At 52.0% G+C, this 27,078-nt stretch overlaps 1 protein-coding gene across 1 annotated transcript; it reads left to right on the top strand.

Annotated features, from left to right (window-relative positions):
* Positions 1-1,459: 1,459 nt before the first annotated feature.
* LOC120759717 (mesothelin-like) lies at positions 1,460-26,483 on the top strand. The gene is made up of 28 exons (XM_040079275.1): positions 1,460-1,532; positions 3,307-3,338; positions 3,669-3,690; positions 3,806-3,833; positions 6,283-6,367; positions 7,400-7,561; positions 7,795-7,997; positions 8,118-8,209; positions 8,677-8,807; positions 9,289-9,410; positions 10,161-10,323; positions 11,858-12,073; positions 12,860-13,030; positions 13,438-13,584; positions 13,718-13,767; positions 14,228-14,348; positions 14,704-14,789; positions 15,455-15,584; positions 16,761-16,951; positions 18,447-18,537; positions 20,949-21,060; positions 21,324-21,508; positions 21,844-21,990; positions 22,776-22,909; positions 23,829-23,956; positions 24,516-24,610; positions 25,190-25,379; positions 26,010-26,483. The coding sequence occupies exons 1-28, from the start codon at positions 1,490-1,492 to the stop codon at positions 26,102-26,104; spliced, it is 3,372 nt and encodes a 1,123-aa protein (XP_039935209.1). The 5' UTR covers positions 1,460-1,489; the 3' UTR covers positions 26,105-26,483.
* The last annotated feature ends 595 nt before the right edge of the window (positions 26,484-27,078 follow it).

Below are 27,078 nucleotides of genomic sequence, written 5' to 3'. Positions count from 1 at the left end.
TTTCGTGCAGGGAGTGAATCCATCCTGGGAGCACAGATTGATTTTTATCCTATGTAGGGAGTGAATCCATCCCTGAGCACACACTGATCTTTCCCGTGCAGAGAGTGAATCCATCCCTGAACACACACTGATTTTTCCCGTGCAGAGAGCGAATCCATCCGGGATCCATCCCTGAGCACACACTGATTTATCCCGTGCAGAGAGTGAATCCATCCCTGAGCACACACTGATTTATCCTGTACAGAGAGCGAATCCATCCGGGATCCATCCCTGAGCACACACTGATTTTATCCCGTATAAAGAGTGAATCCATCCAGGATCCATCCCTGAGCACACACTGATTTATCCTGTACAGGGAGTGAATCCATCCCTGAGCACACACTGATTTTTGTCCCGTACAGGGAGTGAATCCATCCCTGAGCACACACTGATTTTCCCCGTGCAGAGAGCGAATCCATCTGGGATCCACCCCTGAGCACACACTGATTTATCCCGTGCAGGGAGTGAATCCATCCCTGAGCACACACTGATTTTCCCCGTGCAGAGAGCGAATCCATCCGGGATCCACCCCTGAGCACACACGGATTTTTGTCCCGTACAGGGAGTGAATCCATCCCTGAGCACACACTGATTTATCCTGTACAGAGAGTGAATCCATCCGGGATCCACCCCTGGGCACACACGGATTTTTGTCCCGTACAGGGAGTGAATCCACCCCTGAGCACACACGGATTTTTCCCGTACAGGGAGTGAATCCACCCCTGAGCACACACGGATTTTTATCCCATGCAGACAGTGAATCCATCCCTGAGCACACACCGATTTTTCCCATGCAGACAGTGAATCCATCCCTGAGCACACACTGATTTTCCTCGTGCAGGGAGTGAATCCATCCGGGATCCACCCCCGGGCACACACGGATTTTTCCCGTGCAGGGAGCGAGCCCGCCTCGCTGCCCGTCCCAGGAATGCCAGGCGTTGCCCAACAGCCCGGTTATTTGTCCCGCAGCCCGTGCGCGTTCCCAGGCAGCCGGGGGTGTGCCCGGGGCTCCCGATCCATCCCCATCAGCTGCAGGAGGCAGTGCCACACCCGGCTGGCCGGCTGAAAAGGAGCCCGCTATGCCCGGAGCGTGCCCAGCAGCGCCGGCGCCCGCAGGTGAGTGCCACCCCCTCCCGTCCCTCTGCCACCACCAGCCGCCGAAATTAACTCCAAACCCTCACTGACTCCAAACCCTGCACGCGCTTTCCCGGACCCTCAGGAGGTCTGGTGGTTTGGTTTGTTTGTTTGTTTGTTTGTTTGTTTGTTTGTTGTTTTGTTTTGTATTTTCCCCTTGCTTTTGGGGCTAATTTTAGGGTTTGTGAAGGGTGTTGGCGTGTCTGGGTTTCCACGTGACCTTTACGTTCCCTCTTCAGAGTTTGGGGCTGGCATTAATTTGTTCCTCTTCGGTTCTTCCTGGCCGGGCTAAGGTGATTCCTAGAGCTGTCCCGAGATGCCTCCTCTGCTCCCGGGGCTGGGATTCCTCCTCCTGCTGGGTGAGTCTGCTCTGGAGGGAGGGCTGTGCCAGCAGGGTTTTCCGTGCCGGAGCTCATCCTCACAAGGGGGAATTGTGCTGCCAGCCCCCTGAATGTGACTTTGGTGGTTTGCTCTAAACCCCCAGCCTCTCCTTGTCCTCTTGGTTGCTGGATCTGTGTGCGAATATTTTGGTTTTGGTGATAAACAGGGTGGGAAGGTCCCACTTGGGGTTGATTCTTCTCCTGTCTGTTCAGAGCTGTGTGCTCTCAGTTCCTCTTGCTCTGAGAAAACACTTAAAGAATAATCATAGCTAAATCTGATTAACTCCCTGTTCAATGAACAATAAATCCCAGAATGGTTCGGGTCGGGAGGGACCTTCAATCTCACCCACCCCCACAGGGCAGGGACAGCTTCCACCACCCCGGGACTCTCCAAGCTCCTTCCAACCTGGCCTGGGACACTTCCAGGGATGGGGCATCTCCTGGGAAATCCATTCCAGGGCCTGCCCACGCTCCCAGGGAACAATTCCTGCCCCAAATCCCGCCCATCCCTGCCCTTTGGCAGTTTCAATCCGTTCCCTGTGTCCTGAACCTCCAGCCCTGGTCCTCAGCCCCTCTCCTGCTCCCCATTAATTAAATGTTCACTAGTGGCCGCTCCCCATTAATTAAATCGTTCAAAACCAGCAGGGAATTGAGAAAGGCGTTGTGCTAATGGACTCCTCATCCAGGCTGCTTTAGAACCCCCTTTCCCAGCGCAGGTTTTTTTGGGATTGCGGGCTCATCCGCCCCAGGAAAGCCTCCTCCCTCAGGCTGTGCCATCAAACCGCGGAGCTGCAGAGCCCCTCACTGCGTCCCATCCTTCTGGAACGTTCTGCCCCTCCAGGGACCTCTGGGATCTCCACCTTTCCCTTTTCTCCGTGCATGAGGGGTGCTGAGCTCGGGGAATCTCCCTGCTGCCGGGTTTATCCCGCGTGTGCCATCCCTGGGCTCCCACCCCGGCATTTCCCAGCGCCGTGGGATGCGCAGGGAGCGGGGAGTCGCCACCAGGATCCCTCTGGAGGTCGGGAAATGAGGGATGGAGAGTTGTGCAGAGCTGCCAGGAAGGAGCAGTTGGGCTTTTCCCCATAAATCCCTGCCGGGCTCCGGGGCAGGACTGGGCTGAGGGACAAATTCCCGAACCAGCGCCGGGGGTTTGATCCATTTGAGGAATCAGTGAAATTCATCCCAGGCTGCAGCTCCCACCTGGGGACACCGAAGCACCAAAGCCAAAAGCACAGGGAGGGACAGCCCTGGTGATTCCTGCTGATCCCTGCCTGTGCAGCAGGGAAATCCTTGGACATTTCCACATCCCTGGGTGTCCTTTCTGCCCTCTGGGGACAGACGCAGGACATCCCTCTCATCACCTAGCCGTGGTTTTGGTTTGCTAATTTTTAACATGTGAATTTGCTCGTTTCTTTTAGCAGTTTAACAAGGTGTCGGTATTCATAAGTAATCACCGATTAATTCTGTTAAGCGCAGAAAAAGTCGTTAACGATTCTTCTTTTTTTAAAAAAAAAAAAATCACTTCTGGAGGTGGCTTCCCTCCTCACCAAATATTAACGACACAAACCCCACACACGGCTGGGCACAGCCAGGCTGAGCTGGGGGGGCACGGGAGGACTCTGTGGCCGTCACCCCTCGGGGAGCGCAGCGGGAGGGAGTCCGTGAAACCCTGGCTCCAAAACCAGCTCTAAAATCCAGTGGGAACGAGCTCTGGGCCGGCTCTGCTCTGAAACCACGGCGCTTTGTCTTGCAGGGTGGCAGGGAGCCGCTGCTGGGACACAGCTGGTAAGGCAAATCCGCGCGCTTGAAACATTCCGGGAGGGTTTGGCCCGGAGGGACCTCAAAAATCAGTCCCAGCCCCCCCCTTTTCCTCTGGAACCACGCTCAAAGCCCCAGGAGAACATTCCCTCCTCGTGCCTGAGGGATGGGATAAGCTGGCACTTCCCAGCTGCTTGAGACACAGAGCCACCAACACGTCCTGGAGCTCGGGATTTGGGATTTGGGTGTGTCCAGGTCACATCCCCATCCCACCTGCCTGCCTGCAGAGGTCACAAACAATGTTGGATCTGCATTTTAACGCCCTCTGTTTTCTCTTTTCTCTTTCTCCTGGTGCAGTGCTCCAGCTCCCCCGTCAATGGTGAGTCCCTTTCCAAATGTTCTCCCTCAGGAGAACTCCCAGAGCGTTCTCGTGCCAATTCCTCTCACAGTTCCTCATCTTTGTCTCTCCTTTTTTTTTTCCTTTTGGGGATCAGAATCTGCCCTGTGTGCCTCGGTGCAGAGGTAGGTGAGCCATCCCCTCGTGTGGCAGCATTTCCTTGGGTGGGATCCTGGTTTTGTGGGCTAACAAAATCCCCCTGAACCCAGATTTTGTGACTTTTTTTTCCCCTCTCAAAAAGCCCCGGGGTTGCGTGCGGGGCAGGGAGGGCTCTGGTTGCACTTGTTCAAACAGTGCCTGGCTGGGGTTTTGTGTCTGTGCAGGACAAAGAAAGGCAGGGCCAGGCCCTGGGGAGGCAGCCAAGAGCCTTGGCACCGCTGCTGAGCTTATCTTGGCTCCGAGTGGGGCTCGAACATCTCCGCTCCAGCCCTTCACTCGACCTGATTTATACCTGGGGGTGAACGGTGCCACCCTCCCTGTCCCTGCTGCCAGCTCTCCTCATCCCCTCCGGGCTGGGCTCCGCTCCTGGAGGGCTGGATCCTGCCTGGGATCCTTCCTGGGGGAACAGCCAGGGGCCAAACGCTGCTCAGGGGCTCGCGGGTGCCTGGGGCTCCTTTGTCCAGATGTGCCCTGCGCTGCTCAGGGGCCAGGCCACATCTGGAGCTGTCCCCAGCCAGTCCTGCTCTCATCTCCTCACCCCGTCCTGCCCCGGTGCCTCACTGCTCCTGCCCCCTCCCAGTTCCTCTCCCAGTTCCTCTCCCAGTTCCCCTCCCAGTTCCCCTCCCAGTTCCTCTCCCAGTTCCCCTCCCAGTTCCCCTCCCAGTTCCTCTCCCAGTTCCCCTTCCAGTTTCCAGCATTACCAGCCCACTCCCCCTCCAGTTTCCCCCCAGTTCCCCCTCCAGTTTCCCCATTCCCAGCCCATCCTTTCCCAGCACTGTCCCTGTGTTCCCAGCTCTGTCCCTGTGTTCCCATCACTATCCCTGTGTTCCCAGCACTATCCCTGTGTTCCCAGCTCTGTCCCTGTGTTCCCAGCTCTGTCCCTGTGTTCCCCCAGCTCTGTCCCTGTGTTCCCCCAGCTCTGTCCCTGTGTTCCCCCAGCTCTGTCCCTGTGTTCCCAGCTCTGTCCCTGTGTTCCCAGCACTGTCCCTGTGTTCCCAGCTCTGTCCCTGTGTTCCTCCAGCACTGTCCCTGTGTTCCCAGCTCTGTCCCTGTGTTCCCAGCTCTGTCCCTGTGTTCCCAGCACTGTCCCTGTGTTCCCAGCTCTGTCCCTGTGTTCCCAGCTCTGTCCCTGTGTTCCCAGCACTATCCCTGTGTTCCCAGCTCTGTCCCTGTGTTCCCAGCTCTGTCCCTGTGTTCCCAGCACTGTCCCTGTGTTCTCCCAGCACTATCCCTGTGTTCCCATCACTATCCCTGTGTTCCCAGCACTATCCCTGTGTTCCCAGCTCTGTCCCTGTGTTCCCAGCTCTGTCCCTGTGTTCCCAGCACTGTCCCTGTGTTCCCAGCGCTGTCCCTGTGTTCCCAGCACTATCCCTGTGTTCCCAGCTCTGTCCCTGTGTTCCCCCATCACTATCCCTGTGTTCCCAGCTCTGTCCCTGTGTTCCCAGCTCTGTCCCTGTGTTCCCAGCTCTGTCCCTGTGTTCCCAGCACTATCCCTGTGTTCCCAGCTCTGTCCCTGTGTTCCCAGCTCTGTCCCTGTGTTCCCAGCTCTGTCCCTGTGTTCCCAGCACTGTCCCTGTGTTCCCAGCTCTGTCCCTGTGTTCCCTGCTCTGTCCCTGTGTTCCCAGCACTGTCCCTGTGTTCCCAGCACTGTCCCTGTGTTCCCAGCTCTGTCCCTGTGTTCCCAGCTCTGTCCCTGTGTTCCCAGCTCTGTCCCTGTGTTCCTCCAGCTCTGTCCCTGTGTTCCCAGCACTGTCCCTGTGTTCCCATCACTATCCCTGTGTTCCCATCACTATCCCTGTGTTCCCAGCACTATCCCTGGGTTCCCATCACTATCCCTGTGTTCCCATCACTATCCCTGTGTTCCCATCACTATCCCTGTGTTCCCAGCACTATCCCTGGGTTCCCAGCACTGTCCCTGTGTTCCCCCAGCACTATCCCTGTGTTCCCAGCTCTGTCCCTGTGTTCCCAGCACTATCCCTGTGTTCCCAGCTCTGTCCCTGTGTTCCCAGCTCTGTCCCTGTGTTCCTCCAGCTCTGTCCCTGTGTTCCCAGCACTGTCCCTGTGTTCCCATCACTATCCCTGTGTTCCCATCACTATCCCTGTGTTCCCAGCACTATCCCTGGGTTCCCATCACTATCCCTGTGTTCCCATCACTATCCCTGTGTTCCCATCACTATCCCTGTGTTCCCAGCACTATCCCTGGGTTCCCAGCACTGTCCCTGTGTTCCCCCAGCACTATCCCTGTGTTCCCAGCTCTGTCCCTGTGTTCCCAGCTCTGTCCCTGTGTTCCCAGCTCTGTCCCTGTGTTCCCATCATTGTCCCTGTGTTCCCAGCTCTGTCCCTGTGTTCCCCCATCACTATCCCTGTGTTCCCAGCACTGTCCCTGTGTTCCCAGCTCTGTCCCTGTTCCCCCAGTGCCAGCCAGGAGCAGTTCCTGGAGGTGGCCCGAGGCCAAAGGTCCCCGTGCAGCCTCACCTTTGGCCAACTCGCCTGTGCCCAGGTGAGGACCATCCCCTGCTTCCCCCTGCGCTGGGATTTTGTTTTCCTCGGGAATTCTGTCACTTCTGCCCTAAAAACCAGCCCTGGTGGCACTTGGGGTGGAGCAGCCAAAGCTTTGCCAACCCCGGGGTGTGGCAATGCCACCCTCCAGGGGACACCTGCTCTGTGCCACAGTGCCCAAACCTCACAGAGACCTTTGGGGACCTTTGGGAAACGGGGATCTCCTTCTCCAAACCCTTCGAGTGAGAAGGGAACGAGGGCAAAGGGATTTTCCAAATCAAACTGGCTCTTAAAAATTGACATCACAGCACTAAAACAAATCTCTGCACGAGGGTCACCCTGGGCCAGGGGATAAAAAATCGAGCACGATTGGAAGGGGTAGAAAAAAAAATTAAATAGAGCACAGTTGGAAGGGGTCAAAAAAAAGAGAGAGCACAATTGGAAGGGGTAAAAAAAAAATAAAAAAGCATGATTGGAAGGGGTCAAAAAGAAAAAAAAGCACAATTGGAAGGGGTTGCAGAGTGGAAAATGCCACCTGGACTATTTCAGGTTTATTTTCTTCCCTGCTTTTGTCATTATCTCTTAAGTTTTTGCCAGTAACTGCAGTTGGATTGACAGCAATTTGTGGTTTTTGGTAGCTAGTGCTAACAAAAAGATGTCATTTCTGCAAATATTTGTCATATTTTGCAGTCCCAATATTTGGGATTTTTGGGTGGTTTTTTTGTTTTTTTGGGTTTTTTTTAATTCTATTGTTTGTAAACTGTTTGCCTGAAAAAAAAATGGGGAATTAAAGAGTTACCCATGGGAGTTTCTAGTTGGATCAAATTTTTTTTGAAATTTTGATAAAATTTTGGGATTTTTTTTTTTTTTTTAATAAATCTTTCAAAATCTGTGCCAGTGTTTCACCTCCCCTTCGAGGGAGGAATCCCTTCCCGAATGCCCAGGTGTGGATGAGCTCCCTGAGGATAATTTCCCCTCTAAATACCTCCCCATCCATTATCAGCTTTATTTACATTTCCCTTCTCTTTTCCAGGAATCTTGGCTCCAGGACCTTCAGGATGATTTCCTCACGTCCTTATATTCCTGCCTGGCCTCTAAACCCACCACAGCTGTGGATCCAGAATATTCCATCCTGTTCTTTTCCAAATACGATGCCAGGAAGCTTTTGGCCTCCCTGACCGCCTTCAGCCAGCAGGTGAGCGTCCCCTGGGAAGGAATTCCCTCAAATCCAGGGAATTTTTGCTGTGTTTGCTCTCCAGGAAAAGGCTTTATTTCAAGTTCCCAGATTTTTTTTTTTTTTTAATCTTATTTTGGAGAGATTCCAGCCAACAGGTTCCACCCCCGGCATTCAGATTTGCTTGGATTCGTGTCGATGTCTGGTCAGAACTCCCTGGAATCCATGGGTTTCTTCCCCTCTCCTGCTCCCAGTTCTCCCAGGTGCCCCTTTCCCTGGAGTGGAGCCTGATTCTCATGAATGGCCTGTGGGAGAGGCTGCTCCGAGTTCCTGGAATTGGGACCCCCCCGGTGCTGCTCCAGTGGCTCCGCGAGGGACTTGAGCCATTCCTGGTGGAGCCCCGGGTCTTCGGCTGCCTCCGTGCCAAGGATGTGTCCTGCGAGGAATTCCGGCAGCTGTAAGTGTGGAACGTCCCCTCGGTGCCAAAATCCCTTTGGAAAAGGACGGGATCGAGGATATCGATGTTTTCTTTTGAGAGCCCAGCCATGTTTGAGGTGTTTTCCCTTCCCTTTCCCAGAGTGGCTGCCCTGGATGGAATCTATTCCCAGCTCCCCGTGGAGGAGCAGAGGAATCTTTACGCTGGGATCAAGCACTTCCTCACCCAGGATGGTAAAGGACCGGATTTCCCTGGGATTTCCCTGGGATTTTCCTGGTTTTCTGTCACAGGGCTGAGGCTTCACAGGGTTTTTGTGCGGAGACAGGCTGGGAATGTCAGTAATGGGTGGATTTGGGAATCCTTTCCCGGCTGGAGGCTTTATTAACCCGGGGTTTTACTGAACCAGCACGGCCAGGGCTGTGCTGATTTCAATCCGCTGCGTTTGCTGCTTGTGCAGGGCTTGGTCCTGGGAGGGAAGAATCCAGCTCGAGGCAGGGACCCAGGCAGGAGCTTCCATGCACATCCTGCAAAAAATCCTTCTGGTGCCTTTGGAGGGAGGAAGAAAGGGGCTGGGGGTGGAATATTTGGAGGGCTGGGATTCTTTTTTTTGTGGGGATTTGTGGGCTCCTGCCCCAGTGCCAGGCTGTATTCCCACATTGTGTGTGTGTGTGTTTTCCTGTGTGTGTGTGTGTGACTGCAGAATCCAGCCAGAAATGCTACAGCGAGGCCATTCCCAGCCTGAATTCCACTGCCTGGTTCCGGAATTACCTGGGATCCTTCCTGGAGCACGCCACTGTGGAGGACCTGCAGCTTTTTGGGGATGAGCCGACAGTGAGTGGGGACCCTTACAGAGAGTGAAATCAGAAACCCAGAATGGCTGGAAGGATTCAAGGGTCACCAATCCCATTCCACCCCACTGTCCCAGGGTGCTCCAATCCCTGTCTCCAACCTGGCCCTGAAATTCCTGGGATTCCTGCCGCCAGGAATATTTCTCTTGTTAATTCGAGGAACAAACAGCCACTGCAATTATTTCCCCCCATCACGCAATGAGAGGGGCTTGCACAGGAGTTGGTTTCACAAAGGGAATTCTGCAGGGAGAGGAGCAACCCCAAACCTGATCAAGGTCCCAGTGTTTACCTGAAAACAACAACAAAAAAAATAAACCCCAGCACAGCTTTAAACCCATGTGAAAACCCCTGAGGTTGGTTTAAACTGTCCCGTGTCACTGTCAGGATTGAAGGATCCAGCTTGAATCATTTTCCCTTTTGATTTTTTTTTTCTTTTTTTTTTTTTTCTTTTTCCCACTCCTCAGCTTCAAAAATTTGCCAGGGATCCGGTGAATATGGAGATGGTTGGGAACCTCACCTTGCTCAGGGAGACTGCTCTGTACTACACCCTCCTCCTGACCTCTGCTCCTGCTTTTCCACTCTCAAGGTACGGGGCTGCTGGCATCTCATTTCCTGGGATGGCTCAGCACGGGACTGTGGCACAGCAAGAGTTTGAGTGGGGGTTTCATTTCAGCCCCTTTCAGGGTTCCCTTCATTTTCCCTTTCCCTTTCAGGGTTTCCTTTGTTTTCCCTTTAAGCATTCCCTTCATTTTCCCTTTCCTTTTCAGTGTTCCCTTCATTTTCCCTTTCTCTTTCAGGGTTTTTCTTCATTTTCCCTTTCTCTTTCAGGGTTCCCTTCATTTTCCCTTTCCGGATTCCCTTCATTTTCCCTTTCCCTTTCAGGGTTTCCTTTGTTTTCCCTTTAAGCATTCCCTTCATTTTCTCTTTCCCTTTAAGTATTCCCTTCATTTTCCCTTTCTCTTTCAGGGCTCCCTTCATTTTCTCTTTCCCTTTAAGTACTCCCTTCATTTTCCCTTTCTCTTTCAGGGTTTTTCTTCATTTTCCCTTTCCCTTTAAGGCTTTTTCTTCGTTTTCCCTTTCTCTTTAAAGGCTCCATTTCCAAACAACCCCTCTGCCCTCTGTCTTGAGGAGGGCCAGACCCCAAATTCCTTTTCCTGGGAGATGATTTCCCTGCCGTGCCAGCTCCGGCTGACGCCCAGCAGCGCCTCCAGGGCTTTTCAGCTCTCCGAGCTGGAGCTTTGCCCATCAGCAGATGCTAAAACGATGTGGGAAACGTGCCTGGGAAAGAGGGAAAAGCCCCTCTCTGAGCGGCAGCCTCTCCTTTTTGTCCCCGCAGCCTCCCCGACAGATTGATTTGTTACCTGAGCCCCAGGGCAGTGGGAAACCTGAGCAGGGAGGAGGCTTTGGGAGTAGCCCAGAGGCTCGGGAAGAGCTGTCCCTGGAGCAAGGGAACGCCTGGAGGGAGAGTTCCCTCCTCCCTGGCATCGCAGGAACTACAGGTGAGCGCTGGGAATGCTCTCACCTGCACAGAATTCCCGTGTCCCCTCCTCTGGGCCACCTCGTGTCCTTGCTGCCGTGTCCACCTGGGTTTTCATCCCCTCGTGTCCTTGCTGCTGTGTCCACCTATGTTTTCATCCCCTCGTGTCCTTGCTGCCATGTCCACCTGGGTTTTCATCCCCTCGTGTCCTTGCTGCCGTGTCCACCTGGGTTTTCATCCCCTCGTGTCCATGCTGCCGTGTCCACGCTGCCGTGTCCACCTGGGTTTTCATCCCCTCGTGTCCATGCTGCCGTGTCTCCCTGGGTTTTCATCCCCTCGTGTCCTTGCTGCCGTTTCTCCCTGGGTTTTCATCCCCTCGTGTCCATGCTGCCGTGTCTCCCTGGGTTTTCATCCCCTCGTGTCCTTGCTGCCGTTTCTCCCTGGATTTTCATCCCCTCGTGTCCATGCTGCCGTTTCTCCCTGGGTTTTAATCCCCTCGTGTCCTTGCTGCCGTGTCCACCTGGGTTTTCATCCCCTCGTGTCCTTGCTGCTGTGTCCACCTATGTTTTCATCCCCTCGTGTCCATGCTGCCGTGTCCACCTGGATTTTCATCCCCTCGTGTCCATGCTGCCGTGTCTCCCTGGGTTTTCATCCCCTCGTGTCCATGCTGCCGTGTCCACCTGGATTTTCATCCCCTCGTGTCCATGCTGCTGTTTCTCCCTGGGTTTTCATCCCCTCGTGTCCATGCTGCCATTTCTCCCTGGGTTTTCATCCCCTCATGTCCTTGCTGCCGTGTCCACCTGGGTTTTCATCCCCTCGTGTCCATGCTGCCGTTTCTCCCTGGGTTTTCATCCCCTCGTGTCCATGCTGCTGTGTCCACCTGGGTTTTCATCCCCTCGTGTCCTTGCTGCCGTTTCTCCCTGGATTTTCATCCCCTCGTGTCCTCAGTGGTGGAAATGCTCCCTCCACAGCCTTCGGCAGGAAAACCCGAGGCAGAAATCCGGGGGTTTAGGACATCCAAATGTTTGTGGGAGTCAGTAGGAAGAGCTGGAATGTATTTAGAAGAGCCAGATGTGTTCAGCCCTGTGAGGGTTCAACACCTCCGGCACCTCACAGAAAATATGGTTTAAAATAACTTTGCCAGACAGCGTGGTCGGGTGTGTCTTGGAAAAGCAAAAAGGTTTTAATAAAAGAAGAAAATAACAGAAAAAACAAAAGAACAAAGCTGCTCACGGCTTAGGGAGGGGTCCCACACACCTGCTGCAACACCCCAAAAATGCACTGAGAAGCCTGGTGCTCTCCCTTAAGTATGAAACTATAAATATTTAGGGGTTTTTTTGGCAAACAGCCCAACAGCGAATAGCTACTTATCTGAGGAACAGCTAAAGAGACTTTATCAGTCTTGGCCAATTGTGATCAGGAGGGTGTAGAAACTTCTAGAGTTCTTTCCTCAAGAGTTCCTGGGGTGAAACTGAGACCCTTCTCCTCGTGTAGCAATCACCTGGTGCAGTCACTGCCACCCCTGACCCTGCCCTCTCTCCCTGGGTCCCCCGCAGGTCGCCTCCTCCCTGCTGAGGGATTGGGAGGATTTCTCCCCAGCGGTGCTGGGAGCCTTGGGCCAGGCTGCCCTGGGGCTCTCGGTGTCCAGCATCCAGGAGAAGATCCCTGAGGAGCAGCTGGAGGCGGCTCTGCCAGCCCTGGGCAGCGTCCGTGGCTGGAGCGCTGAGCAGTCCAGGGCTCTCGTCAGCAAACTGCTCCGCTCGGGCTACCAGGTACAGAGCTCCACAAATCCGGGGAATCTCCTCCTGGGAGGGTGTTGGAATCCTGGGCACGGAGAATTCCAGGCTTTCTGTGCTGCCAGGCTCTGACCTCCCAAAAAAACCCTGCACTGACCTGAGGCCGTGGAACAGCTCCCAAAATTGAGTTACAGCGCTGGGACTGTGGGTGTGGGGTTTGGATGGAAGTGCGTGATGTCACAGGGTGCAAAACTCAGAGTTTAAGGGTTTAGAATATAGTAATACACATAAAGCAAGATGGAAGATTTAGGGTGTAGGCTGGGTCCTTCTTTTTCATCTTCTCCATGGTCTGGGTGGGATTTTGTGACTGGGTAGAAAAATCCACATTGCGGACCAAGGGTGGTCGGTTATTGGGTAAAAGTAAAAATAATTTAGGTGCCATTTCTTAACTGGACAGTTTATCCTTAAAAGGCCTTGTAGAGAAAGAGATAGAACTCAATTTTTTACCTTGTTAGCTGGAAGTGCTGTAGAACTCACGGCTTGTTAGACTCTAACGCAGATAAGAATTAATAAACACCTGAGTCCGAACACAAAAATCTGTCTGGGCCATTTAATCCCGACGCTGACAGAAAAGAAGATAAAAAGCAACAGGAAGGGTTTCAGGCATTGGAAGTGCCCAGGGAGGTTTGGAGTCCCCATCCCTGGAGGTGTCCAGGGAATGTCTGGAGGGGGACAAGGTGGGGACAGGGCACAGGTCGGGCTCGAGGGTCTCAAAGGTCTTCTCCGAGCTGATTTTTTTTTTTTTCTGGGATTCCCTGGCAGATCCTGGATGGACAGAGCCTGGCAGAGCTGGGGACTTTGGTGGGTGGCCTCAACAGCAGCACGCTCTGGAGTCTGTCCCCAGAAGTTGTCCTGGAGGCCATCCAGCTGCCAGGCTTCGCCCAGAGCGTGGACTCCCTGCCCTCTGCTCTGAAAAGGACCCTGGTGGAAAAGGTGACCTTGGTTTATCTCCTCAGGCCTCCCAAAGCAGGACTGGGAGCAGCGCTTACCTGGGGCCAGGTGTGCCCCAGCTGGCCAGCGTTCCCTGCGGGATCCGGCACGGCCAGGCTGGGTGGCAGCAGGAGGAGCCGCTCCAGCCCTGTCACCGGCTCTGTGCCCACGTCCTCGCCCTGCTCAGCCTCCTGGGGACTGAGCAGGGGGGATTTGTTTTGTGGGGTGGTCCCAGAAGTTGCTTCCCAGTTGATGTTCCCAGGGAAAGAACAGAAACGGAGCAGGGTTAATTCAAGGTTGGACTCGAGCCTGGAGGTCTTTTCCAACCTAAACGATTCTCTGGTTCTGATATTGCCGTGATTTGGGCTAAAACTGGGTGAGATTCCCTTGGTTTGTTCTTTCTTTCCAAGGTTTCCTCCAGGGCTGACCGCCCCACTGAGCTGGTTAAGCTCATTCCCAATGCTCTGGCCAGCTACATCCCCAAATCCCTGCTTGTTTTTGGGGAAGAGGAGCCAGACGTGCAGGATCTCAACGATAAACCGTGGACCAGAGACCAGGTAATGAGGGGCTGGGCTCCTTCTTCCCCTCCCTGCCAGCCCTGCCCTCTGTGGGGCCACAAATTCCGCAAATCCCCCTGGAACTGGAGCCATTTTCCCTGGAAAACCTCTGAGCTCTGCCCTTCCCTCCCAGGCTGCCATGTTTTTCGCGGATGTGGTGAAGGCGGAGCCTGACTTCAGCAGGTGAAGACTTCCCTCCTCTCCTTCCCTTCTCTCTTTGTTTTCCTCGGCAATTCCCACGTTTCCCGTGGTGCATGTGGCACATCCGCCCCGTGGAATCCACGGGAGCAGATGGGAAGCGGGATGTGAGCCCCGACCCAGACAGGGAACACCGAGATTTACCAAGATGCTCCCACGTTTTCTTTCTGAAATGGTGCTGCTGGCTCAGGCTGCAGCTGGAACCTTGCTCCACCTTGGCTCTGGAATGCATTTCCAGGCAGGGAATGCACTTCCAAGCCTTCCAGAGGGCAGTTCCAGGGATTAATTCGGAGGGGCTGATGCCGCTTTTGACTCATTTGAGACGAAAATTACAAAACCCGTGATTAATATCTGGAAATAAAAGCAGCGGGGTGAGCGGTGTCCTGCTCTGAATTCACCTTCCCGAAGGCCTTTCCCTTCTGATTTTCCTGCTGGGAATTCCCAGGCTCTCCCAGTCTGTCCTCCAGGGCTTCACCTGCGCAGCCGCCGGCGCCGTGGGAGCAGAAAGGTTCCAGGAGCTGGCCAAAGCCATGAGGAAGAGGAAGGTCAGGCTGGGACAGGACCAGGTAATCCCCACGTCCCCGAGGGTTTGGTGCTGTCCTGGAGGTACAAAATTCGGCCAGAACAACCCTTGGAGTTGAGGGGCTGGAGCAGGGATGTGTCAGGGGGGTGAGGATGGATTTTAGGGGAAGGTTTTTCCCCCAGAGGGTGAGCAGGGGGTTTGTTGGGGTGTCAGGACACTGGGTGTTCCCTGTGGGTCCTTCCCACAGCTCGGAATCTCCCTGAAGTCATGAGAAGACCAAACCCTCTGATTTCCATCTCTTTCCCCGTCTTTGTCTTGTAAAAATCTCCACATTGTTTTATCTCTTCCCTGTGTTTCCTGCTGGTTTCTCTTCGATGGGATCTCTGGTGTCCTCCCAGCTGAGCTGCCTGCTGAAGATGGTGACCCTGCACGGGATTCCCAAGGATTTGGACAGTTATCCCAAAGAACTGCTGCTGTTTTTAAGGTAACTGTGCCGTGGTTTTCGTGATGCTGCCTTAGCACTTCGTGGGGAAAAATAAGGATTAGCTCATAACCAGCCCGAATAATTTGATTTATAATTCAGAGTTGCTTGGGCCTTTTTCTGGGGAATAATAAAAAAAAAAATATGGGATTGCAGAAAGCTGAAGGAAGGTATTATTTTATTGGAATAAAATTATTTATTGTTTCATTTCTTATGTTATTATTTTAGTTATTAGTCAATATTTTACTGGAATAAACCCTTCCTTGTGAGGGTGGGGAGGCCCAGGTTTCCCAGAGAAGCTGAGGCTGCCCCATCCCAGGCAGTGCCCACCACCAATTTTTAGGATTTCCAGGCCGCTGAATGTGCCTGTCCCTTACAACAGGGAATAAACTGCATTCCCTTCCTCCAGCACCTTCCCACTGTGGTTCTGTACCCAGACCCGGGACAGCTTTAAGCTTTAAGATGGATTCCTTAAGGCCAAACCCGATTTTTAAAGAACCGTTTTAAACTCGAAGGGATTTTTAAAAAATGATTGGATGGCACAGGAGAGAACTGGGTTGGAGCAGCTCGTGGGGTTCAGCGTGCAGGGGTGGAAGATGTTCTGTCAGGCAGCGGGGGGTGCCGAGCTGGATCTCATTCCCCAAAATTCATGGAGTTTGTCCGCCCAGCCCCTCAGACTACGCAGCCACGGGGAGCTGCAGGCAGTTCTTTGCCAACGTTGGGAGGGCAAACGTGGATGTTCTGCCCAGAGAGGCCCCTCAGAGGCAGCGGCTGCTCCGGGAGGCTCTGGAGTGTCTGGTACGAGGAGAGGGGAATGGGGCGGGGGGGTTGGGAATGGGGCAGGGATTGAGATCCTCCTGGGATTTGGGAATGGGGCAGGGGGGTTGGGAATGGGGCAGGGATTGAGATCCTGCTGGGATTTGGGAATGGGGCAGGGGTTGGGATGGGGCAGGGATTGAGATCCTCCTGGGATTTGGGAATGGGGCGGGGGGGGTTGGGAATGGGGCAGGGATTGAGATCCCCCTGGGATTTGGGAATGGGGCAGGGGGTTTGGGAATGGAGCAGGGGTTGAGATCCTGCTTGGATTTGGGAATGGGGCAGGGGGTTTGGGAATGGGGCAGGGATTGAGATCCTGCTGGGATTTGGGAATGGGGCGGGGGGGTTGGGAATGGAGCAGGGATTGAGATCCTGCTGGGATTTGGGAATGGGGCGGGGGGGTTGGGAATGGAGCAGGGATTGAGATCCTGCTGGGATTTGGGACTGGGGCAGGGGGTTTGGGAATGGGGCAGGGATTGAGATCCCCCTGGGATTTGGGAATGGGGCAGGGGGTTTGGGAATGGAGCAGGGGTTGAGATCCTGCTTGGATTTGGGAATGGGGCAGGGGGTTTGGGAATGGGGCAGGGATTGAGATCCTGCTGGGATTTGGGATTGGGGCAGGGGTTGGGATAGAGCAGGAGTTGGGATAGAGCAGGAGTTGGGATCCTGCAGGCACTGGGATGGGGCAGGAATTTGGGATCCTGCAGGGACTGGGATGGAGCAGGGGTTGGGATCCTGCTGGGATTTGGGGATGAGGCAAGGGATTTGGGAATGGGGCAGGGGTTGGGATGGAGCAGGAGTTGGGATCCTGCAGGGACTGGGGCAGGGGTTGGGATCCTGCAGGGATTTGGGAATGGGACAGGGAATTTGGGATGAGACAGGGGTTGGGATTCTGCAGGGACTGGGATGGGGCAGGAATTTGGGATCCTGCAGTGGTTGGGATCCTGCAGGGACTGGGATGGGGCAGGAGTTGGGATCCTGCAGGGACTGGGATCCTGTAGGGACTGGGATGGGGCAGGAGTTGGGATCCTGCAGGGACTGGGATGGGGCAGGAGTTGGGATCCTGCAGGGGTTGGGATGGGGAAGGAATTTGGGATCCTGCAGTGGTTGGGATCCAAGGATGCTCCATCCCAGTTAATGCCCCTGCCTTTGTTCCAGAAAATCCCTGGCACACAAGTAAGCGAGGAGAGCGCTGAGGTTCTGGGCCGGCTGCTGTGTGACCTGGGTGGGGACCACATCAGGAGCTCGGGGGGGAGGCTGCTGGAGGCTTTGAGCCACTGTGGATCTTTCCTGCCTGAGCAAGAAGAGGCCATCAGGGACGTCCTCAGCGCTGGCAACACCACCTTTGGGTATGGCTCCTTCTCCTGGGCTGTTCCCTTCATCAAACCCATGGTCCTGTCAAGGCCTGAGGGAACTCCAGCCAAGCAGCTCGATCAAAAACCCCAAAAAACTTTTTTTTTTTTTTTGAGTTTTATATGGGGTCTTTTACGTTTTTTTAGTTGAAATTATTTCAGCTGAAAGGCCTGGGTGAAATCGCCCTGAAAAATACGTGGCCACTTCTGCGTCTCTCTTGCTCGTTATAAAAGCTTTTTATGAAAAACTCTGGTCTGTTTTTAATTGATCGAACTTCTCTGCCTGGCCTGGTGATCACAGGTGCGTTCGAGATGTTTGACAGGCACAGGCTTCCAGGAAACCTCCTGCCTCCACCTGTCCCGTGAGAGATGTTTGAGAAATCCCTGATTCTAACGCAGGGGAAGCAAAATATTTTCCTTCCTGTATCAGCTGCCCCGAGATCTTGGCACTGAATTGGGCCACGGCGAGCGACAGGAATTCTCTGGGTTCCGGAAAGGACCCGAAGGAAAGGATGGGTTTGTTCAAGGCCATTTTCCCACCCTGGTTCATGCCCCTGACTCCTCCTGCTCTGCTGCAATGAGGATTTGCGCAGCAGGAAGTGCTCGAGGTGTTTTAGGGTTTAAACTCTGTTTTCCTGACGTCACAAGTGACAAGGATGTAACCCTGCGGGGTTTTAAGGCGGTTTGTTTTCAGTTCTGTTCTTCCCTGAGAACTGATTCCTGCTCATTTCCCCTCGTTTTTGTTGTAGTTTTGTGTTAGATGAAGCACTTGGTTTTTTTCCTGTAGACGAACTGAGTTTTTATTGTTTATAGCTCATTTTTCTATGCTATTAGGAGGTGTTTTAATTTAATAGGAAGTTATTGAAACTCAGTTGATTTCTTATTAATAATGGTTAGTGTATATATTTATTAATTTTTGTTCTTTCTAGATAGTTTACATTTCTTCTTTATGCATTTTTATGGGATAGACTTCTTATTTTTGTGGGTGTGAATAACAGTAGATTGCTATTCTTCATTATTATATATCTCTCTGTAATATGTAAGAACAACCACTGTTCTTACGTATTATATATGTGTAAGCTGATTTTTATTTTTATAACTTTACTTTCTTGCGGGAATTTAATCGGTGAGCTTAGTTAGAATAGTGAGGTTTAAATGATGTTTTAGAAGACCTTATAAATAAAAAAATTATATTTATATATTTATACACATAAATATATATTTATATAAATATATTAAAATATATAAAATATAGAAATATAGAAATAGATATGATATAGAAATATAGAAATATATAATATAGATATATATAAAATATATATAATATAGATATATATAAAATATATATAATATAGATATATATAAAATATATAAAAATATAAATATATATATATTAAAATATATATAAAAATACAAATAAATCCTATTAAATTACCTTTTACCATTTCTTTGAGAAGGTTTTCACTTCTGTGGAACACGTTTTTGTCCGCAGGCCTCCTGCAGCGTGGTCAGCCTTCACCCTGAGCCAGCTCAGCGGGCTGATCCCCGCGCTGGATCACGGCGTCCTGCAGCAGATCCCCAAGGTGGGCTCCTCACCCCGGGCTGGGGGAGCTTGGGAAGCGCTGCTGGGGCTTGGAGCGTGCCCAAAAATCTGCTGGGGGTTGTTGAGCCGGCCTGCTTCCAGCGGTTCCTGTGCTGGAATTCTGGAAACTGAGCATCTGGGGGTTTAGAGTGTAGTAATGCATGTGAGCTAAGATGGAGGAATTTGGGTGTTGTCTGAGTCCTTCTTTTCCTTCTCCTTCTTTTCCTTCTCCTTCTTTTCCTTCTCCTTCTTTTCCTTCTCCTTCTTTTCCTTCTTCTCCTCCTTCTCCTCTTCCTCCTTCTCCTTCTTCTCCTCCTTCTCCTCATTCTCCTTCTCCTTCTTTTCCTTCTCCTTCTTTTCCTTCTCCTTCTTTTCCTTCTCCTTCTTTTCCTTCTCCTTCTTTTCCTTCTCCTTCTTTTCCTTCTCCTTCTTCTCCTTCTCCTCCTTCTCCTCCTTCTCCTCCTTCTCCTCCTTCTCCTCCTTCTCCTCCTTCTCCTCCTTCTCCTCCTTCTCCTTCTTCTCCTTCACCTTCTTCTCCTCCTCCTTCTTCCTCATGGGTTTGGGTGGTTTTCTGTAACTGGGTGAAAAAGGTCCACATTGCAGGTCTTGGGTGGTCATTATTGGGTCAAAAGTATAAATAATGGAGGTTTCACCTCGTTATTGGGTATATTATCACTAAAATAACCTTGGAAAGAGTTAAAAGTACTCCATTTTATCCCGTTTCTCTAACTTGCTCGTCAGAGCTCACGAGTCTGTAAATGAGTCTGTAAATAGATAAGAAATAACAAACCTCCAAGTCTGAACTCAAAACCTAAGTTTCCCGTGTACTAATCCTGACCTGGGCAAGGATAAAAGGAAGTCAGAAGTTTTACATAGCTGCTTTCCAAGGAAGGCGTGTTCTGAGCCCCACGAAGGTGTATCAAGCTCCGAGGGCTGGCCTGCAGCTTCCCAGAAATGCATTTAGGAACGTTTGTGAGACAGCTCTTCGGGCGTGTTCTGTAAAGCGAAAGGTTTTAATTAAAGAGAAAATAACGAACGGTACAAAAACCAAAACAGAAGCCGTGTGCAGGCGCAGGGGAGCCCCTCACACCTGGCTGAGGCACCCCAAAATTCCCTGAGCGCCTCTGCGCTCCTTCTTAAGGACTGGATGTTTTTGGAGGGCTTTTGGCTTGCTGCCCGACAGAAACAGCTGCATTTCTGAGGAACAGCTACAGGTGCCCCTGTCTTGGCCACAGACCGAGCCAACCACAGTAAGAAGGGCACGGAAGGTTCTGGTTTTTCTTCCTTAAAAGTCTTTTGAGGTGAAGCTGAACCCTTTCTCCTTATTTGGAAACGTCCCCTCGGGCGCGAGGCTGCGCTGCAGCCGCCTGGTGCCGGGGATGGAGGTCTGTGGGAAGGGAGGGCTGGAGCTGGCCGCTGGAGCTGCAGATCCAGGTGCAGAGAGCAGGAACAGCTCTGCCAGTGTCGTCGTTGAGACGCACGCGATGTGTCACCGAGACACACACAGCAGTCACACGCAGACAAGAGATTTTCGCAGAGGTCCTTCTGATCCAGCTGTCAGCTGAGGGAGCCGAGAGAAGAGAGCCCTTTTGTTTTTTTCTTACTTTTTAAACATTTGTGGGTCCAGGAGAAGATTGGCTTTTTGGGGTTTCCACCCCTCAGCCTCAGTGGCCAGACCAGTTGTCAGTTACAATTGTTTTCAGGTTAGAAATATGCAAACAAAGGACAGAGAATGAAAAACAAAGGATTTGTTTATGTTACATCTGTGAGAAAGGTAGAAAACTGCTCTTAGTATTGTACAGTAACTAAAAAGATCTGACTCCATTTAAGAAAATCAAAAGGCTCAGAAAAACTCAGAAAAACCAGGGTAACACACGATGCTCAGAGTGCCATGGTGAAATCTTCAGAAGGCTCCTTTGTTATGGTGGTGTGTTGTTTTACACAGCGTTTACAAACCCCGTGTGCCGCTTTAACTGGTCAGTGGCTTTCTTGCCAGTTATTCTGTCGGTTGGTAAAAGGTGTTCTCCTTGTCTGTCAAATCCCTCTCTTCCTGGGCTGTTTACGTGTTCTCTTTCCTGATTCTCAAGGGACAAATCCCTCGTTATTTCGGGCGCGTTTGTTTCTCACCCTCAGAGCAGATTGTTGCGTTCAAGGAGCTTCTCGTTCTCGGAACGGCTTCATGTGGGGACTTGCAAATCGCTTGAAAGAGATGACAGGCCAGCTTTGGCCCCTTCCCCGTGCCAGTGCTTTGTGAGGAGCTGGGCTGCGCCAAAGGGACCTTCCCAACATTTAGGGAATTGCTTTTGCTTCAGGATCCCCGGGCTCAGAGCCCGGCGCGTGAGGAGCAGGGGTTGTGCTGGGGGCACATCCAGGATTCCCAAACCCCCCTGATGATCCCTCTTTTCCTTGCAGAAGGCTTTAACCACCTGGCTGAGGAACTTTGCCCGGGATTCCCCCCTGTCCAGGGAGGAGCTGGCTGCCGTGGTGGCCGAGCTCCTGCCCCGCCGGCACAAGCGAGCGGGCGGTACGGGAGCTCCCCCTGATCCAGGGACATTCCCACTGGGACCCGGGCTCACCCCGGAGCTTCCCAGGCCTTGGGAGGGGCTCCCAGGGAGGTTTGGGGTCCCCATCCCTGGAAGTGTCCAAGGAACTCCTGGGCATGGCACTCAGTGCTGGTGACCGGGCACGGATCAACCTTGGAAGTTTTTCCAACCCAGATGATTCTGGGATTCAAAGCTTGGAGGGAAAGGATTTAATTTAACCCTGAGTTTGCCGTGGCTTCAGCAGATTGCCCAGCTGACCTGGAGATAACAGAGGCAGTTCTGAACGATGACCTGATGCCCACCTACTACACCCCCGAGGAGCTGCGCGCCTGCCTCCAGAACGTCTCCCTGGAAAATCATTTCTCCCACATCTTCACCTACCCCTTCAGCATCCCGCAGCTGGCTGTGCTGAAGGAATACCTGTACAAGGTAACACCAGCCCCAAAATGTCCAATTTCCGCCGGTGGGGTTGCTCAGGACCTTGTCCCGGTTTATTTAGGATCTCCAAGGATGTGACTCCACTGTCTCTCAGCTCCTCTCTTAGGGTTTGGGCACCTTTCCTGGGAAGATACTGATTTCTTATCTCTTATTTCTGTGTCTAATCAGAGCTTTCCTGGCCTGTTGGCCCTCAGCCTTCCACCTCTGAGGGGAACGTGGCTCCATCCTCCCTCCACTCCCTTTAGGGAGTTGAAACCAGCACTAAAATCATCATTTCATCCCTCCCACTGCCCCGCTCTGTACCCATGACTGCCCTGCTTCCACAGAGGTATCCCAACGGTTTTCCCGAAAGTCTGCTGGCCAACCTGAACCCTCTCCTTCCCCTCATCACCCCAGAGGAGATTTCCACCTGGAGGATGAGCTCCGCTGACACGCTGGCTGCCTTCCTGAAAAGTCAGCCCCCGGATTCCCTGGTAGGGGCTTGGCTTTGCTTCCCTGGTTTTGGGGTTTGTTTGGGATTAACTGAGCGGGTCCTGAGGTGGTGCTGAGGCGCCTTTGGTGCCGCAGTTTTGGGCGGCCCAACGGACGGATTTGAAAAGGTTCCGTTTTATTTTTTTGTTCATTTCTTTCGGGGACGAAATCACGCATTTGGTGTTGGAACCCTGGGCGCTGAGAATTCCAGGGTTTCTGTGCTGCCAGGCTCTGACCCCCAGGCAAACTCTGAGCTGACCTGAGGCCATGGAACAGCTCCCAAAATTGAGTTACAGCGCTGGGATTGTGGGTGTGGAGTTTGGATGGAAGTGCGTGATGTCACAGGGTGCAAAACTCAGAGTTTAAGGGTTTAGAATATAGTAATACACATAAAGCAAGATGGAAGATTTAGGGCGTAGGCTGAGTTCTTTTTCATCTTCTTCATGGGTTTGGGTGGGATTTTGTGACTGGGTAGAAAAATTCACATTGCGGGCCACGGGTGGTTGGTTACTGGGTTAAAAGTAAAAATAATTTAGGTGTCATCTCGCAATTGGACAATTAGTGCTTAAAAGATCTTGTGAAGAGTTAGAGACAGAGACATCTCCACTTTGTCAGCCAGAACTCACTGCTCCTGAGACTGTAACACAGATAAGAGTTAATAAACCCCTGACTCCGAACACAAACCGCGTGTCCGGAGCGTTTGATCCCGGATCTAACAGAAGAAAAGAAGATAAAAGCCCCCACAGTTCGGATTCGATTAAATTGATCTAATTAATTGTCCTTCCAGGCCTCGGCAGCAATTAAACGCTACGTGGAGCTGGGCAATGCCCTGAACCCCACGGCCCTGGATGCCATCGGCACGAGATACGTGTGCCTGCTGAATGCCACCGAGCTGGGGGCCATCGACCCCCCCAGCCTCAGGTCAGTCACAGCTTGGGGTGTCCTGGGCTCCTTCCAAAAGCCCCTTCCCATCCTTGTCGGAAAAACGCTTTTTCTGACCCAGGGACGTGGCTCCTGAGAGGCTTTTTAAAGATTTTATTCCATCTTCAGCCTCGTGAGAAGGGCGAGAGGGATGTTGCAATTCATGCCATCAAATTTAGAGGCTGAACTATTTCTTAGTTCTAATACATTATAAGTGGGTTTTTGCCTGTTAGTTTTTTCTATACAAATGCTTTTAAGTCAATTATTAATATGCTCTACTAATCCATTTCCCACACATCCTTTTCCCTTTTTTTTTCTGCTCTCAGGGAAAGGGAATTTAGGAAGCACCTTAGAACCCGCTGTGTGTCGGGGTTTAAAACCTGCTGGTGCCCGTCCTGCCAGGCAGGGCTCAGATTTCCAATCAAACTCTCTTTATTTCAGCCCAGCGGGCTGCAGATGTGACTCTGTGCCTGCTTTCATCCGTGCAAGCGTTAATGAAATTAAATTTCATGGAATTACTGAGCCGTTGAGGTTGGAAAAGGCCTCTCAGATCATCACCCAGCACCGTGGTCTCCACTAAACCACGTCCTCAAGTGCCACATCCTCGTGGTTTTTAAGCATTTCCAGTTCGAATTCCCCTGAAGGGCTGGTAAATGAAATTAATGAATCACAGCTTGGCGAGCACACTAATTTATTGGGCACCTCCAGAGCCATCGTCTCTTGAAGGACAAATTCTCAGCAGGAAACTGGGCTGTTATTTTTCCTCCCAGCTTCTCTCCCCAGAATTAGGGAATTAGGGATCCCCTGTGCTGTGCAGAGCATCCCAGAAAAACACTCAGAATATGGGAAAATTGATCGGGTTGAAGATAATAACAGCTTTTTTTCACCCTAAATCTTTTTTTTTTTTTTTTTTCTGCAGACTGGCATCTCTGGATCCTTCAGCCTGCTCACAGGAGACGAAGAACCTCTTGTACCAGAAAGCCAAAGAGGCTTTCTCTGGCCAGCACCATTTACCTGCTTACTACGAGCTGATTTTACCTTACCTGGGTATGTAAACAGCCAGCACGTTGTGGGGAAAGAGAACTCTCTGCCACAAACCAAATGGGCATCAAAATCCACCGAAGATTTAGGAATTTCCAAAGTTCAAGTTGTTAAAAGTTTGTCTTTCCAACTTGTAGGTGGCATAAAATATCATTGAAGCACTCTGGGCCTGCTTTAAGTTGCCCAAATCTTTTTCCAGACCATCACAGGGAAAATCGAGCTCAGGATTTCTCTCACAGCCCTTTTCCATGTCACAAAATTGATTTTATTTTTCTTTTCTTCTTTTTTTTTTTTTTGCCCCGTTAAGCCAAGAATTTTCCCAAATCCTTCTCACCCTTCTTTGCGCTGTCTGGCATCTCCACAGATTTTTTTAATGCCCGACAAAACAACTCCCAATTGAAAAAAAAAAAAAAAAAAAAAAAAAAAAAAAAGAGGAGCATCCACATTTTTTTGCACCTCAGCCCCAGCCTGATGGATTTCGGAGAAATCCTCATTTTGTGCAGAGACCCAGCACAGCTCCTTCGGGGTCTCCCACCCTTTGATACTCTCCTTGCTCTGCTCCCAGGTGGAGCTCCTGCTGTGGACCTCAAGGCTCTCAGCAAGGACGACGTGAACATGAACGTCACCACGTTTGTGACGTTGAGGAGGGAGTCTCTGATGGTGAGCCGCAGCTTGGAATTCCTCCATTTCCTTGCATTTTGTGGTGTCGGGGGCTCGGGTTCCGCTGCGTTGCCCGTTGACGGAAATCGGGAGCGGTTCCGTCAAATCCGGATTCCGTCAAATCCGGATTTCTTCTGTTAGAGCGGTAGAAAGCGGAGAAAGGGCCTGAAATTCCTTTAAAAATATATAGTTTGGAGTCCTGGGTGGAGGAAGAGCCAGTGGAATTTCCTCAGGGCAGGCTCTCACAGTAGCAGGGGCCAGGCCCGTGAGACCACGGATGTCCAGACAAGCCAACGCCGCCAATTTGGGCAGAAATCCCGGAGATTTCAGCAGGGACGGGAACCCCCAGCTGTGTGTGCAGGAGATTCGGCATCAGGGGACAGCAAAAAAAGAGGAGCCACCAGATCCTGAGGGAAGCTTGTGAAGGAACCTTCCCTCCCTGAGGGAAGCAGTGAAGCCACCCACGGGAATTTGTCTTTGCTCTCCCCATGGAAACCCCATCATCTCCCTGGCCGGAGGGATCCTTCCCAATCCCAATCCCAATCCCAATCCCTGTGATTTTTTTTTTTTTTTTCGCAGTACCTGACACCCCGTGAGGTCCAGGGCCTGCTGGGGATGAACCTGCCCGAGCTGGCCCGGTGGCAGGACAGGAGCCCTGTCCGGGACTGGATCCAGCTGCAGAGGCAGTCGGAGCTGGACCAGCTCCACGTCGGGCTCACGGGGGGCACGCAGGAGGGGTACATCAACATCGTCACCCCCAAATTCCCAGGTGGTTTTTTTTTGGCGGGCCCGTGGTGGTTGGGTTTTTTTTTCACGGTTCATTTTGAGGTTGCAGCGAGGGTTGAAACTGGAGCAGCTCTGCTGAGGAGCCTGAAGGCCCTGCAGGGTGAATTCCAGTGTGAGGAGCAATCCTGGAATCCCGGGGTTTTCCTGCACTCAGTTGGGCCACGGCGAGCGACAGGAATTCTTTGGGTTCCGGAAAGGACCTGAAGGAAGGGATGGATTTGTTCAAGGCCATTTTCCCACCCTGATTCATGCCCCTGACTCCTCCTGCTCTGCTGCAACCAAGTTTTGTGCAGCAGGAGGTGCTGGGGGTGTTTTAGGGTTTAAACCCTAAACAGGAGGGGTTGGGACTGAACATCCCAAAGGAGATGAAGTGAGCACTTCCAGGCCTTCCTCCTCGGGGCTCTTGGATTTGGGTTTAGAGGCAGAATCAGAGTGGTTTGGGTGGAAGGAAAATTGAAGATCTTCCAGCTCCAAGCCCCCAAACTCAGCTTGGTGTTTGCCATGGTTGGGCAGGCGAAGAGAATCCCTGGAGGGGGCACAGAGGGATGCTTTCCCCGTGGAGGAGCGGTTCAGTCACTGATTTCTTTGCTCTCATCCCCTCTCTGTCCTCCAGCGACGTCCTCAGCCCCTCTGGGCGCCGTGGCCATGGCATTCCACCTCCTGCCTGCCCTGCTCCTCAGCCTCCTCGTGGTGTCCGTCTTGTCCTGACCATCCCTTCCCAGCAGGAACCAAGGGGGACCAGCCTGAGCCCGGCTCCGAGCCCCGGCATCAGCAGTGCCCAGAGCTCCAGGCAGCTGGAGCAGCCCAGGACTCACTGTTAGGTACTTTTGGCTTTCAAATCACTTGGAAACAAACAAACAAACAAAAAATTCCCTAGTTTTGTCTGAAGGGAAGATTCCAGACTCTTTGCCTTTGGGATGGCCCAAGCCCAGTTTAGCCCCAAAACACTGCTAAACCCAGTCTAACTGCCGGGTTTAAGGGTTGGTTCCGCAGGTTAGAACGTTTCTCAGAGCCTGACACCTCGTGACACTGCCAAGACCTCAGGCTGGGTGTGAAGTTTTCCGGCTGCTTGTAAATAAATCCTGGAACTGGGTAAAAATGCCAGAAGCAAACTGCTGAGTGTCTGCTCTTCCTTGGGGCTGCAGGAATCCGCCCAGATTTAGTGCTCAGAATCCCAGGATCTGTTCCTGTTCCCTGTTCCTGTTCCTTGGGGTTGTTGTGGCTGTTCAACATTTAGGAGCTGAGGCTGTTCTCAGCTTCCTCACGTGGAGGGAAAGGAACTTTGTACAAGGTTCTCCATATTTTTTTGTCCCATTTCTTGGAAATATCTGTCAAAAAAACTCCACAGTGAAAACTGTATCCAGCTCCTGGCATCCCCCTTTCCTCCAAGAGGAAATTCTGGGAGGGAAAAAGGGATTTATGTCTTTTTTATCTTCTAAATCTTCACTGTCGGAGCTTCATAGAGAGGGAGCCAGTCTGTCCTTCACTGCAGATTTTTGATTTATGCTGGAAAAGCTTCCCCACAAAGCACTAAACAACTCAAAGAACACGCAGGATTAGGAAAAAAACCCCAGCTGATTGATGTTTTATTGTACAGCACTGAACAGTAATCAAGATAAATTATCTCCAGCTAATCATCCCATGAGAGTCTGCGCGTGGTTTGAACAACCCTTGATCAGAAA

The sequence above is a fragment of the Hirundo rustica genome, chromosome 15 (genome assembly GCF_015227805.2).
Source record: "Hirundo rustica isolate bHirRus1 chromosome 15, bHirRus1.pri.v3, whole genome shotgun sequence".
Taxonomy (NCBI): domain Eukaryota; kingdom Metazoa; phylum Chordata; class Aves; order Passeriformes; family Hirundinidae; genus Hirundo; species Hirundo rustica.
This window is presented reverse-complemented; position numbering and strand designations above follow the sequence as displayed.